This window comes from Oncorhynchus nerka, linkage group LG19 (genome assembly GCF_034236695.1).
Source record: "Oncorhynchus nerka isolate Pitt River linkage group LG19, Oner_Uvic_2.0, whole genome shotgun sequence".
NCBI lineage: Eukaryota > Metazoa > Chordata > Actinopteri > Salmoniformes > Salmonidae > Oncorhynchus > Oncorhynchus nerka.
This window is the reverse complement of record NC_088414.1, coordinates 45,226,082-45,241,410: the sequence shown is the minus strand read 5'-3', so window position 1 is coordinate 45,241,410 and position 15,329 is coordinate 45,226,082. Positions and strand designations below refer to the sequence as shown.

Below are 15,329 nucleotides of genomic sequence, written 5' to 3'. Positions count from 1 at the left end.
TAGTAGCATCAGACCCAAGAAGACTCCAGGCTGTAATTGCTGCCAAAGGTGCTTCAACAAGGTACTGAATAACGGGTCTGAATACTTATGTAAATGTGATATTTCAGTAACATTTTTATAAATTAGCAACAATTTCTCAAAACCTGTTTTTGCTTTGTCAATATGAGTTATCGTGTGTAGATTTATGAGCATTTTTATTGATTTTTTAATCCATTTTAGAATATGGCTGTAATGTAAACAGTCAAGGGTCTGAATACTTTCTGAATGCACTGTGTGTGCTTTAATTTTTTTATATATATATTTCTAAATGGTTCGAGAAGAACCACATTGGCAATTCAGGCATAGCATATATGCAGTGAAAATGTATTGGGACTATAGCCTTCTTACTACAGAACGGTTATTAATTGGGTTTTGCTACATAGGCGTTTTAAAGTCACGTTAGAAAAACTTCTGAGCGGTAGATCTCGGCTTGTATTTGGGACTCGCAAAAGGGATCTTGGCTCAGTCAGAAAAGGTTAGTGACCAATGGACTATACCAACCATAGAGGTGGATACTAGGCTTGTGGACAGATACTACTGTCGACAATAGAGACTACTATTGCAGATACAATTCTCTATATGAAACCAATAGTATATATAGTATTAGTATTAGGCTATGCCGCCCATTGCATTTACCTATTCTGAGTACTTGCTGTGAACTCCGGCTGAACTGCACCGTGAAGAGTACCAGCCAGAGAAACAGGCTCTTCCTCCTCTCCATACTCCCGTAATCCAACTTTACGTTAATCATACCGATACCGACAGAGTGAAATAACACGTAGTCTGATCCACGCAGAGAATAATCCGGAGAACAGTCCCCATCGCCTCGAAGATTTCAGGCATTCCTCGGAAGATAAATAGATGCTCCCCCAACTATGGTTCCTCTCTCTCTGTCTCTCTCTCTCTCCCTCTCTCTCTCCCTCTCTCTCCCCCAACTCCCTCTCTCTCTGTCTCTCTCTCTCTCCCTCTCTCTCTCCCTCTCTCTCCCCCAACTCCCTCTCTCTCTGTCTCTCTCGCTCTCTTTTCGCTTGTTTGCGCTCTCGGTTTCCACTAGTTACCACAGCTACAAAGTCAATGGCCTATTTCGTAAAAATGTAAGAAAACAAACATGAGCTTTTTGGTCTTAATTTAGTGCTAGGCATAAGGTTTGCAGTGTGGTTAGATTTAAAATCACATTTGAAGAAGATAAATTGTAGAAATGGTCACGTTGTATGACTTTATGGCTGTGGTAACTAGTGACGACTCTCGCTTGCTCAACTCAGCTACGCACATCTCAAATCCATTTACGTTCACGTGGTTATTCCATTATTCCAAACTGAGCGTTTACTTTGCCATCCAAAATGTAATTGGTTAAATGTAATCTCTCTCTCTCTCTCTCTCACCAAACATGAAAGTAATTGTTTGAGGATGAGGACAGTTTGATGAAAAAGCTTCACATATGCAAGCCAGTGATTAGACAGTCAGCATATTGAAGTTCCAATGCAAACATTTTTTATCTCAATATCAAATAATTTCTCGGTAATAATTAAGTGCGGTACCTTACTGTGATTGTTTTTAAATTAAAATGGTCAACAACAACAACAAAAAGAAAACCGCAAAGAGCAACTCTCTCTGGGAGTGGAGAGGAACACTGAAAACTAGCTGTTATCAGTAGGTCTACTCCCTCTAATCAATTAGGAATACTCCCTCTAATCAATTAGGACTACTCCCTCTAATCAATTAGGACTACTCCCTCTAATCAATTAGGTCTACTCCCTCTAATCAATTAGGACTACTCCCTCTAATCAATTAGGACTACTCCCTCTAATCAATTAGGTCTACTCCCTCTAATCAATTAGGAATACTCCCTCTAATCAATTAGGACTACTCCCTCTAATCAATTAGGACTACTCCCTCTAATCAATTAGGTCTACTCCCTCTAATCAATTAGGACTACTCCCTCTAATCAATTAGGTCTACTCCCTCTAATCAATTAGGTCTACTCCCTCTAATCAATTAGGACTACTCCCTCTAATCAATTAGGAATACTCCCTCTAATCAATTAGGACTACTCCCTCTAATCAATTAGGACTACTCCCTCTAATCAATTAGGAATACTCCCTCTAATCAATTAGGACTACTCCCTCTAATCAATTAGGTCTACTCCCTCTAATCAATTAGGACTACTCCCTCTAATCAATTAGGTCTACTCCCTCTAATCAATTAGGTCTACTCCCTCTAATCAATTAGGACTACTCCCTCTAATCAATTAGGTCTACTCCCTCTAATCAATTAGGTCTACTCCCTCTAATCAATTAGGACCACTCCCTCTAATCAATTAGGACTACTCCCTCTAATCAATTAGGACTACTCCCTCTAATCAATGTTTCAGTAGGACTACTCCCTCAAATCAATTAGGACTACTCCCTCTAATCAATGTTTCAGTAGGACTACTCCCTCTAATCAATTAGGACTACTCCCTCTAATCAATTAGGACTACTCCCTCTAATCAATGTTTCAGTAGGTCTACTCCCTCTAATCAATGTTTCAGTAGGACTACTCCCTCTAATCAATTAGGTCTACTCCCTCTAATCAATTAGGACTACTCCCTCTAATCAATTAGGTCTACTCCCTCTAATCAATTAGGTCTACTCCCTCTAATCAATTAGGACTACTCCCTCTAATCAATTAGGACTACTCCCTCTAATCAATGTTTCAGTAGGACTACTCCCTCTAATCAATTAGGACTACTCCCTCTAATCAATTAGGACTACTCCCTCTAATCAATGTTTCAGTAGGTCTACTCCCTCTAATCAATGTTTCAGTAGGACTACTCCCTCTAATCAATTAGGTCTACTCCCTCTAATCAATTAGGACTACTCCCTCTAATCAATTAGGACTACTCCCTCTAATCAATTAGGTCTACTCCCTCTAATCAATTAGGAATACTCCCTCTAATCAATTAGGACTACTCCCTCTAATCAATTAGGACTACTCCCTCTAATCAATTAGGTCTACTCCCTCTAATCAATTAGGACTACTCCCTCTAATCAATTAGGTCTACTCCCTCTAATCAATTAGGTCTACTCCCTCTAATCAATTAGGACTACTCCCTCTAATCAATTAGGAATACTCCCTCTAATCAATTAGGACTACTCCCTCTAATCAATTAGGACTACTCCCTCTAATCAATTAGGAATACTCCCTCTAATCAATTAGGACTACTCCCTCTAATCAATTAGGTCTACTCCCTCTAATCAATTAGGACTACTCCCTCTAATCAATTAGGTCTACTCCCTCTAATCAATTAGGTCTACTCCCTCTAATCAATTAGGACTACTCCCTCTAATCAATTAGGACTACTCCCTCTAATCAATGTTTCAGTAGGACTACTCCCTCTAATCAATTAGGACTACTCCCTCTAATCAATGTTTCAGTAGGACTACTCCCTCTAATCAATGTTTCAGTAGGACTACTCCCTCTAATCAATGTTTCAGTAGACCTACTCCCTCTAATCAATGTTTCAGTAGGACTACTCCCTCTAATCAATGTTTCAGTAGGACTACTCCCTCTAATCAATTAGGACTACTCCCTCTAATCAATGTTTCAGTAGGACTACTCCCTCTAATCAATGTTTCAGTAGACCTACTCCCTCTGATCAATGTTTCAGTAGACCTACTCCCTCTAATCAATGTTTCAGTAGGACTACTCCCTCTAATCAATGTTTCAGTAGGACTACTCCCTCTAAATCAATGTTTCAGTAGGTCTACTCCCTCTAATCAATGTTGCAGTAGGTCTACTCCCTCTAATCAATTAGGTCTACTCCCTCTAATCAATGTTTCAGTAGGTCTACTCCCTCTAATCAATTAGGACTACTCCCTCTAATCAATGTTTCAGTAGACCTACTACCTCTAATCAATGTTTCAGTAGGACTACTCCCTCTAATCAATGTTTCAGTAGGACTACTCCCTCTAATCAATGTTTCAGTAGGACTACTCCCTCTAATCAATGTTTCAGTAGACCTACTACCTCTAATCAATGTTTCAGTAGACCTACTCCCTCTTATCAATGTTTCAGTAGACCTACTCCCTCTTATCAATGTTTCAGTAGACCTACTACCTATAATCAATGTTTCAGTAGGACTACTCCCTCTAATCATTGTTTCAGTAGACCTACTACCTCTAATCAATGTTTCAGTAGACCTACTACCTCTAATCAATGTTTCAGTAGACCTACTACCTCTAATCAATGTTTCAGTAGACCTACTCCCTCTTATCAATGTTTCAGTAGGACTACTCCCTCTAATCAATGTTTCAGTAGACCTACTACCTTACATTACATTACCTCTAATCAATGTTTCAGTAGACCTACTCCCTCTTATCAATGTTTCAGTAGACCTACTCCCTCTTATCAATGTTTCAGTAGACCTACTACCTCTAATCAATGTTTCAGTAGGACTACTCCCTCTAATCAATGTTTCAGTAGGTCTACTCCCTCTAATCAATGCTGAAACATTGATTGCTGTATGTTAGTGACTCTTGTTTTGTTTACGGTGAAAATGCCGTTTAAACATCAATGGAAACATCTTTATTTATTTAGGGCCAAATTTGATAGATTATTTTGTTGTTGTTGATAAATCTCGATGAAGTAACGCCATTAACTTGATTAATAATTTCAATCGTTTGACAGCCCTAGTACTTATGTTTGTGGCGGTAGTCTAGTGCGTTCACTATAACAATTTTCAGAGTGGAACCAACTTGGAAGTAGCACACCAATGGTTGTGTCCGTTTGACTTTTTTATTTTTACGAATACATTTTATATTTAGACATTCCCTCGACCCTTTAAAGTAATCTTTTCAATACTGGGTAAAACAACAAATGAATGAATATAGACATTAAGAAAGTATAAGTCTTGTATAATGCACTAACGTACAGGGCTCATAAGGAGTTTCTAAACGGGTTATTTGTCTCCATCTAGTGTTAGAACAGTTGTACTACAACCTGACTGACTTCATTAGAGATCAACCAACAATAACTGACTTTACATTAGTCTAAATAATGGTGTCGATGAATCAATCGGACACAAACTGGGGGCCGTTATCTGACATGAGCTGCTCGTTTCAAGTCCTGCCACAACATCTCAATTGAGAATAGGTCTGCACTTTGACTAGGCCAATCGAAAACTTCAAATTTGTTGCTTTTGAGTCATTTTCATGTCAACTCGATTGTGTGTTTTGGATCGTTGTCTTGCTGCACGACCCAACTGCACTTCAGCTTCAGCTCACAGACAGATGGCCTGACATCCTCCTGTGGAATTATCTGATACAGAGCAGAATTCATGGTTCCTTCTATTAACCTTCTTACATAACCTTCCTTCCTCTGGACACACCCACTTACATGACCTTCCTTCCTCTGGACACACCCACTTACATAACCTTCCTTCCTCTGGACACACCCACTTACATAACCTTCCTTCCTCTGGACACTCCCACTTACATGACCTTCCTTCCTCTGGACACACCCACTTACATAACCTTCCTTCCTCTGGACACACCCACTTACATGACCTTCCTTCCTCTGGACACACCCACTTACATAACCTTCCTTCCTCTGGACACACCCACTTACATAACCTTCCTTCCTCTGGACACTCCCACTTACATTACCTTCCTTCCTCTGGACACACCCACTTACATGACCTTCCTTCCTCTGGACACACCCACTTACATAACTTTCCTTCCTCTGGACACACCCACTTACATAACCTTCCTTCCTCTGGACACACCCACTTACATGACCTTCCTTCCTCTGGACACACCCACTTACATGACCTTCCTTCCTCTGGACACACCCACTTACATAACCTTCCTTCCTCTGGACACCCACTTACATAACCTTCCTTGCTCTGGACACTCCCACTTACATTACCTTCCTTCCTCTGGACACACCCACTTACATGACCTTCCTTCCTCTGGACACACCCACTTACATAACTTTCCTTCCTCTGGACACACCCACTTACATAACCTTCCTTCCTCTGGACACACCCACTTACATGACCTTCCTTCCTCTGGACACACCCACTTACATAACCTTCCTTCCTCTGGACACACCCACTTACATAACCTTCCTTCCTCTGGACACACCCACTTACATGACCTTCCTTCCTCTGGACACACCCACTTACATGACCTTCCTTCCTCCGGACACACCCACTTACATAACCTTCCTTCCTCTGGACACTCCCACTTACATTACCTTCCTTCCTCTGGACACACCCACTTACATGACCTTCCTTCCTCTGGACACACCCACTTACATGACCTTCCTTCCTCTGGACACACCCACTTACATAACTTTCCTTCCTCTGGACACACCCACTTACATGACCTTCCTTCCTCTAGACACACCCACTTACATAACCTTCCTTCCTCTGGACACACCCACTTACATAACCTTCCTTCCTCTGGACACACCCACTTACATGACCTTCCTTCCTCTGGACACACCCACTTACATAACCTTCCTTCCTCTGGACACACCCACTTACATTACCTTCCTTCCTCTGGACACACCCACTTACATGACCTTCCTTCCTCTGGACACACCCACTTACATAACTTTCCTTCCTCTGGACACACCCACTTACATGACCTTCCTTCCTCTGGACACACCCACTTACATGACCTTCCTTCCTCTGGACACACCCACTTACATAACCTTCCTTCCTCTGGACACACCCACTTACATTACCTTCCTTCCTCTGGACACACCCACTTACATAACCTTCCTTCCTCTGGACACACCCACTTACATTACCTTCCTTCCTCTGGACACACCCACTTACATGACCTTCCTTCCTCTGGACACACCCACTTACATAACTTTCCTTCCTCTGGACACACCCACTTACATGACCTTCCTTCCTCTGGACACACCCACTTACATAACTTTCCTTCCTCTGGACACACCCACTTACATGACCTTCCTTCCTCTGGACACACCCACTTACATGACCTTCCTTCCTCTGGACACACCCACTCTCTAAGGAGGAAGAGGAAGAGGAGTGCAGGCGCTCAGCTCGTGCACAGGCCAGCAGCAATTTCCGCAAATTGCAAATCATCTGCCTGTGCACAAGCTGAGCGCCTGATGCTGACGTCACTCACAATGCACTTTTGCAGCCAGTCACGATAACTAACTACCAATACACTGCTTAAAACTATAATTGTTCAGAATGTGTAGGTTTACTAGATAAAAATAAAATAAATCAAATGTAATTGTTCAATAATGTGTAATGTGTAATTGTTCAATAATTAAATGTGTTGTGTTTATATTACTTTTCCCCCAAAAAATGTGATAAACGAACAAATCTAAACGAACAAATGTCAAATCATATTTTTCGCCGAGATAACCAGTCAATTTGAGTAACGTTATTGTGTATTCTACGTAAAGACGCAGTTTACGTTAATACGCAATGACTTCACAACGTCATTTAGCAACAAATCGACCTGCCTCGAGCAATTCCCCCTGGAAATTAGTTGGCAACGAGATTATGAACTCATCATGGCCAGAAAAGGTGAGGAATGTATTCTGCAATGGTCATGATATGTGTAATAATGTATTATGTTGATAAATTAAATATTGTCTACTCGAGAAATTTAACATTGCTATAATTCAGACGTAGCCTACAAAACGTCAATGGAAAAAGTATGTTCTACCGTTAAACGACGGGATCGCATAGAGGAAAATACTTGAGTTTATATACTTACTACTGTGAAGGTCATGTAAGTGGGTGTGTCCAGAGGAAGGAAGGTTAAAATGACAATGGAAGAAGTCTTTCCTAATTTGTTGTAGACTATTTCGCGAGTATGAAATCATCAGTCGGAAAATATGAGGAATTTATTCTTTAATTATCATGGAAATGAAATAAATAGTAGGAAATAGATGACTATATCTAATTATTTGAGATGTTTTACATTTTTATTTTATTTAACCAGGCACGTCCGTTATTAAGAACAAACCTGGACGAGGCTGAGCAAATTGTTCTCCGCCCTATGGGCTCCCTATCACGGCCGGTTGTGATACAGCCTGGATTCAAACCAGGGTGTTTGTAGTAAACGGCACTAGCGCTGAGATGCATTGTCTTTACACCGCTGCGCCACTCGGGAGCACAACAAAACAGACTGTCAGAAGTGGGATTCGAACCCACGCCTCCAGGGGAGACTGCGACCTGAACGCAGCGCCTTAGACCGCTCGGCCATCCTGACATACTGGATACAAGGACAACAGTAATGATAGTTTCACTCTTCTCACGAACACAAACAATTGCCTTTTCGATTTAGTTTCCTGTTTTATTGTTCTGAAATAGAGTGTCGTCATATATTCCTGCGACTGTTGCCTTCTAGGAAAACAATCTTTCACCAATATAAACTGTTCGTACATATGGTTTAAAGTTTGCAGGGGGAGGAAAGCACATTTTCAAGTTAGGTTTAGTTTTTATAAATTCCAGCTTTTGTGTGAAAATCATGTAGGCCAACGATTTATAAACGAGGCAAGATGAGGACACACGAGACGACGAAGATACAGACCCATACACTTTGGTAGTTAGTGAAACACTTTCCCATGACGAATCACTGCCACCTGGTGGTCAATCCGGTGAATTTAATGTGAATAATCCATTCAGATTTCTGAACAGATAAGAGACTCCACTATTTCCAGTTTCTCAATCTCATACATGCATTTTTTTGTAACAACGTTGTCAGTTTTCGAGACAGTGTTCACAAGACACAAAACTATGTGACAGTTTGCAAAACAGTACTTTTTATTTTATATTTTTAAATGTAGCTGTCTTCTCAAAACAAGTACATGAATCCAAACCAAATGATACCGTCAGAATCGCAAGTGCGCTCTTTAAAACATGACTGTCTGCAAAAAAGATGAACACAAACATATATTTGTTGAGTCTAAGGTGACAAAACAGAAAGTTAGTCTGTCTTTTAAGTAGATTTGATTTGATTTCAGATCAATAGATTGTCTTTGCAGTAACTAAATCATGATGATCAAATTTGGAAATACAACTATCAAAAGATGCAGGAATTATGGGTAATTTACTGTCCTTTTTTTAATGCATATTTCACCCCCCCCCCAAATTAAAAAAAAAAAATATCATTCCTGATCAAAAGGAAAAAAGAAAATATCCACATTGTGTGTCAGATTCATTCATCACCATCATCGTAATCCAGATGCATGTATTTGATGCGAAGGCTGGTGGGCTCATCGGCTCGGCAACTTTCCACCGACGCAGAAACACAATCCACAAAAGAAATAAGGAACCTGGTGAATACAATGTAGGACCACAATTGTGTTGATAACTTAACTACCAATACACTGCTTAAAACTATAATTGTTCAGAATGTGTAGGTTTACTAGATAAAAATAAAATAAATCAAATGTAATTGTTCAATCATGTGTAATGTGTAATTGTTCAATAATTAAATGTGTTGTGTTTAAAAATAAAAATATCTGATCATATAAAATGCGTTGTGCTTATATTAATTTGACTAAAAAAATGTGATAAACAAACAAATCTAAACTAACAAATGTCAAATCGTATTTTTCACCGAGATAACCAGTCAATTTGAGTAACGTTATTGTGTATTCTACGTAGTGACGTAGATGTACGTTATTACGCGATGACATCACAACGTCATTTAGCAACTTTAGCAACAAATTGACCTGCCTCGAGCAACTCCCCCTGGAAATTAGTTGGCAACACCGAGGGCCCTACTTATAGTGGTAACCTACACACTTCAATGCAAAAGATCAACTGTTAAATTCTACTGAATGTTATAAACTGCGCTCCCTGTTGGATGCATATAGGCTAATCTAGGCTAGAGCAAAAACTATCAAATATAATAGCCTATCTAATAGGCTCAATTAAATGAGCGATGCCCATGGTAATTTGTTGTATGGCTTTTTCGAGATGATGAACTCATCATGGCCAGAAAAGGTGAGGAATGTATTCTGCAATGGTCATGATATGTGTAATAATGTATTATGTTGATAAATTAAATATTGTCTACTCGAGAAATGTAATATTGCTGTATTCAGACGTAGCCTACAAAACGTTAATGGAAAAGTCTGTTCTACCGTTAAACTACGGATCGCATAGAGGGAAATACTTGAGTTTATATACTTACTACTGTACAGTAGGTCCAATGAAATGGGTTGTGATACAGCCTGGATTCAAACCAGGGTGTTTGTAGTAAACGGCACTAGCGCTGAGATGCATTGTCTTTACACCGCTGCGCCACTCGGGAGCACAACAAAACAGACTGTCAGAAGTGGGATTCGAACCCACGCCTCCAGGGGAGACTGCGACCTGAACGCAGCGCCTTAGACCGCTCGGCCATCCTGACATACTGGATACAAGGACAACAGTAATGATAGTTTCACTCTTCTCACGAACACAAACAATTGCCTTTTCGATTTAGTTTCCTGTTTTATTGTTCTGAAATAGAGTGTCGTCATATATTCCTGCGACTGTTGCCTTCTAGGAAAACAATCTTTCACCAATATAAACTGTTCGTACATATGGTTTAAAGTTTGCAGGGGGAGGAAAGCACATTTTCAAGTTAGGTTTAGTTTTTATAAATTCCAGCTTTTGTGTGAAAATCATGTAGGCCAACGATTTATAAACGAAGCAAGATGAGGACACACGAGACGACGAAGATACAGACCCGTACACTTTGGTAGTTAGTGAAACACTTTCCCATGACGAATCACTGCCACCTGGTGGTCAATCCGGTGAATTTAATGTGAATAATCCATTCAGATTTCTGAACAGATAAGAGACTCCACTATTTCCAGTTTCTCAATCTCATACATGCATTTTTTTGTAACGTTGTCAGTTTTCGAGACAGTGTTCACAAGACACAAAACTATGTGACAGTTTGCAAAACAGTACTTTTTATTTTATATTTTTAAATGTAGCTGTCTTCTCAAAACAAGTACATGAATCCAAACCAAATGATACCGTCAGAATCGCAAGTGCGTTCTTTAAAACATGACTGTCTGCAAAAAAGATGAACACAAACATATATTTGTTGAGTCTAAGGTGACAAAACAGAAAGTTAGTCTGTCTTTTAAGTAGATTTGATTTGATTTCAGATCAATAGATTGTCTTTGCAGTAACTAAATCATGATGATCAAATTTGGAAATACAACTATCAAAAGATGCAGGAATTATGGGTAATTTACTGTCCTTTTTTTAATGCATATTTCACCCCCCCCCAATTTTTTTTTTTTTTAAATATCATTCCTGATCAAAAGGAAAAAAGAAAATATCCACATTGTGTGTCAGATTCATTCATCACCATCATCGTAATCCAGATGCATGTATTTGATGCGAAGGCTGGTGGGCTCATCGGCTCGGCAACTTTCCACCGACGCAGAAACACAATCCACAAAAGAAATAAGGAACCTGGTGAATACAATGTAGGAACACAATTGTGTTGATAACTTAACTACCAATACACTGCTTAAAACTATAATTGTTCAGAATGTGTAGGTTTACTAGATAAAAATAAAATAAATCAAATGTAATTGTTCAATCATGTGTAATGTGTAATTGTTCAATAATTAAATGTGTTGTGTTTAAAAATAAAAATATCTGATCATATAAAATGCGTTGTGCTTATATTAATTTGACTAAAAAAATGTGATAAACAAACAAATCTAAACTAACAAATGTCAAATCGTATTTTTCACCGAGATAACCAGTCAATTTGAGTAACGTTATTGTGTATTCTACGTAATGACGTATGTTGTACGTTATTACGCGATGACATCACAACGTCATTTAGCAACTTTAGCAACAAATTGACCTGCCTCGAGCAACTCCCCCTGGAAATTAGTTGGCAACACCGAGGGCCCTACTTATAGTGGTAACCTACACACTTCAATGCAAAAGATCAACTGTTAAATTCTACTGAATGTTATAAACTGCGCTCCCTGTTGGATGCATATAGGCTAATCTAGGCTAGAGCAAAAACTATCAAATATAATAGCCTATCTAATAGGCTCAATTAAATGAGCGATGCCCATGGTAATTTGTTGTATGGCTTTTTCGAGATGATGAACTCATCATGGCCAGAAAAGGTGAGGAATGTATTCTGCAATGGTCATGATATGTGTAATAATGTATTATGTTGATAAATTAAATATTGTCTACTCGAGAAATGTAATATTGCTGTATTCAGACGTAGCCTACAAAACGTCAATGGAAAAAGTCTGTTCTACCGTTAAACTACGGATCGCATAGAGGGAAATACTTGAGTTTATATACTTACTACTGTGAAGTAGGTCCAATGAAATTGGTTGTGATACAGCCTGGATTCAAACCAGGGCGTCTGTAGTGAAGGCACTAGCGCTGAGATGCATTGCCTTTACACCGCTGCGCCACTCGGGAGCACAACAAAACAGACTGTCAGAAGTGGGATTCGAACCCACGCCTCCAGGGGAGACTGCGACCTGAACGCAGCGCCTTAGACCGCTCGGCCATCCTGACATACTGGATACAAGGACAACAGTAATGATAGTTTCACTCTTCTCACGAACACAAACAATTGCCTTTTCGATTTAGTTTCCTATTTTATTGTTCTGAAATAGAGTGTCGTCATATATTCCTGCGACTGTTGCCTTCTAGGAAAACAATCTTTCACCAATATAAACTGTTCGTACATATGGTTTAAAGTTTGCAGGGGGAGGAAAGCACATTTTCAAGTTAGGTTTAGTTTTTATAAATTCCAGCTTTTGTGTGAAAATCATGTAGGCCAACGATTTATAAACGAAGCAAGATGAGGACACACGAGACGACGAAGATACAGACCCGTACACTTTGGTAGTTAGTGAAACACTTTCCCATGACGAATCACTGCCACCTGGTGGTCAATCCGGTGAATTTAATGTGAATAATCCATTCAGATTTCTGAACAGATAAGAGACTCCACTATTTCCAGTTTCTCAATCTCATACATGCATTTTTTTGTAACGTTGTCAGTTTTCGAGACAGTGTTCACAAGACACAAAACTATGTGACAGTTTGCAAAACAGTACTTTTTATTTTATATTTTAAATGTAGCTGTCTTCTCAAAACAAGTACATGAATCCAAACCAAATGATACCGTCAGAATCGCAAGTGCGTTCTTTAAAACATGACTGTGTGCAAAAAAGATGAACACAAACATATATTTGTTGAGTCTAAGGTGACAAAACAGAAAGTTAGTCTGTCTTTTAAGTAGATTTGATTTGATTTCAGATCAATAGATTGTCTTTGCAGTAACTAAATCATGATGATCAAATTTGGAAATACAACTATCAAAAGATGCAGGAATTATGGGTAATTTACTGTCCTTTTTTAATGCATATTTCCCCCCCCAAATTTAAAAAAAAAAATATCATTCCTGATCAAAAGGAAAAAAGAAAATATCCACATTGTGTGTCAGATTCATTCATCACCATCTTCGTAATCCAGATGCATGTATTTGATGCGAAGGCTGGTGGGCTCATCGGCTCGGCAACTTTCCACTGACGCAGAAACACAATCCACAAAAGAAATAAGGAACCTGGTGAATACAATGTAGGAACACAATTGTGTTGATAACTTAACTACCAATACACTGCTTAAAACTATAATTGTTCAGAATGTGTAGGTTTACTAGATAAAAATAAAATAAATCAAATGTAATTGTTCAATAATGTGTAATGTGTAATTGTTCAATAATTAAATGTGTTGTGTTTAAAAATAAAAATATCTGATCATATAAAATGCGTTGTGCTTATATTAATTTGACTAAAAAAATGTGATAAACAAACAAATCTAAACTAACAAATGTCAAATCGTATTTTTCACCGAGATAACCAGTCAATTTGAGTAACGTTATTGTGTATTCTACGTAGTGACGTAGATGTACGTTATTACGCGATGACATCACAACGTCATTTAGCAACTTTAGCAACAAATTGACCTGCCTCGAGCAACTCCCCCTGGAAATTAGTTGGCAACACCGAGGGCCCTACTTATAGTGGTAACCTACACACTTCAATGCAAAAGATCAACTGTTAAATTCTACTGAATGTTATAAACTGCGCTCCCTGTTGGATGCATATAGGCTAATCTAGGCTAGAGCAAAAACTATCAAATATAATAGCCTATCTAATAGGCTCAATTAAATGAGCGATGCCCATGGTAATTTGTTGTATGGCTTTTTCGAGATGATGAACTCATCATGGCCAGAAAAGGTGAGGAATGTATTCTGCAATGGTCATGATATGTGTAATAATGTATTATGTTGATAAATTAAATATTGTCTACTCGAGAAATGTAACATTGCTATAATTCAGACGTAGCCTACAAAACGTTAATGGGAAAAGTCTGTTCTACCGTTAAACGATGGATCGATGGATGACCGTGGTTAGTTTGCTATAGGTTTAACCAGTTCATTTGACCGTGGTTTTACAGGTGCTTTTACACCTGCATTGTTTGCTGTTTGGGGTTTTAGGCTGGGTTTCTGTACAGCACTTTGAGATATCAGCTGATGTACGAAGGGCTATATAAATAAATTTGATTTGATTTGATTTGGTTAGTTTGCTATAGGTTTAACCAGTTAATTTGACCGTGGTTGGTTTGCTATAGGTACATTTAACCAGTTAATTTGACCATGGTTGGTTTGCTATAGGTACATTTAACCAGTTCATTTGACCATGGTTGGTTTGCTATAGGTACATTTAACCAGTTCATTTGACCATGGTTGGTTTGCTATAGGTTTAACCAGTTCATTTGACCATGGTTAGTTTGCTATAGGTTTAACCAGTTTATTTGACCATGGTTAGTTTGCTATAGGTCTGTTTATAACCAGTTCATTTGACCATGGTTGGTTTGCTATAGGTTTAACCAGTTCATTTGACCATGGTTGGTTTGCTATAGGTCTGTTTATAACCAGTTCATTTGACCATGGTTGGTTTGCTATAGGTTTAACCAGTTCATTTGACCATGGTTGGTTTGCTATAGGTTTAACCAGTTAATTTGACCGTGGTTAGTTTGCTATAGGTTTAACCACAGTTCCAAAAGATGCTTGTACCCGATCGAGAAACTCTAATGAGCCTTCTACATTGTCAGACTGCTTCATCCTCGTCTTTTCATCATTTAATTAACAGGTCTGTCTAAATAAAGACACATTAACAGGATATATATATATATTATATTGAGAAACACACACACACACACACAAAAAAAAGACTAAATACCAAAA

General features: G+C 38.8%; 1 protein-coding gene, 1 long non-coding RNA gene and 3 other non-coding genes across 7 annotated transcripts in view; all 5 read right to left on the bottom strand.

The window, feature by feature from the left end:
* grik1a (glutamate receptor, ionotropic, kainate 1a) overlaps positions 1–950 on the bottom strand; it is a 151,764-nt gene extending 150,814 nt beyond the window's left edge. For all 3 annotated transcript variants that reach the window (XR_010460040.1, XM_065004980.1, XM_065004979.1), the window contains exon 1: positions 676–950. Coding sequence is in view for 2 of the 3 variants with exons in the window: in XM_065004980.1 (XP_064861052.1) it covers positions 676–790 (115 nt within the window). In the remaining variant the exon portion in view is untranslated. The remainder of the gene's footprint in view (positions 1–675) is intronic.
* A 7,252-nt stretch (positions 951–8,202) lies between these two features.
* trnal-cag (transfer RNA leucine (anticodon CAG)) lies at positions 8,203–8,285 on the bottom strand. Its single transcript has one exon. It is a non-coding gene; the product is annotated as a tRNA-Leu (tRNA).
* A 533-nt stretch (positions 8,286–8,818) lies between these two features.
* LOC135562514 (uncharacterized) lies at positions 8,819–10,821 on the bottom strand. The gene is made up of 2 exons (XR_010460039.1): positions 10,218–10,821; positions 8,819–9,351 (listed from the first exon to the last, which is right to left on the bottom strand). It is a non-coding gene; the product is annotated as an uncharacterized LOC135562514 (long non-coding RNA).
* On the bottom strand, positions 10,354–10,436 carry trnal-cag (transfer RNA leucine (anticodon CAG)). Its single transcript has one exon. It is a non-coding gene; the product is annotated as a tRNA-Leu (tRNA).
* A 1,682-nt stretch (positions 10,822–12,503) lies between the features above and the next one.
* Positions 12,504–12,586, bottom strand: trnal-cag (transfer RNA leucine (anticodon CAG)). The gene has a single exon. It is a non-coding gene; the product is annotated as a tRNA-Leu (tRNA).
* Between the last annotated feature and the right edge of the window lie 2,743 nt (positions 12,587–15,329).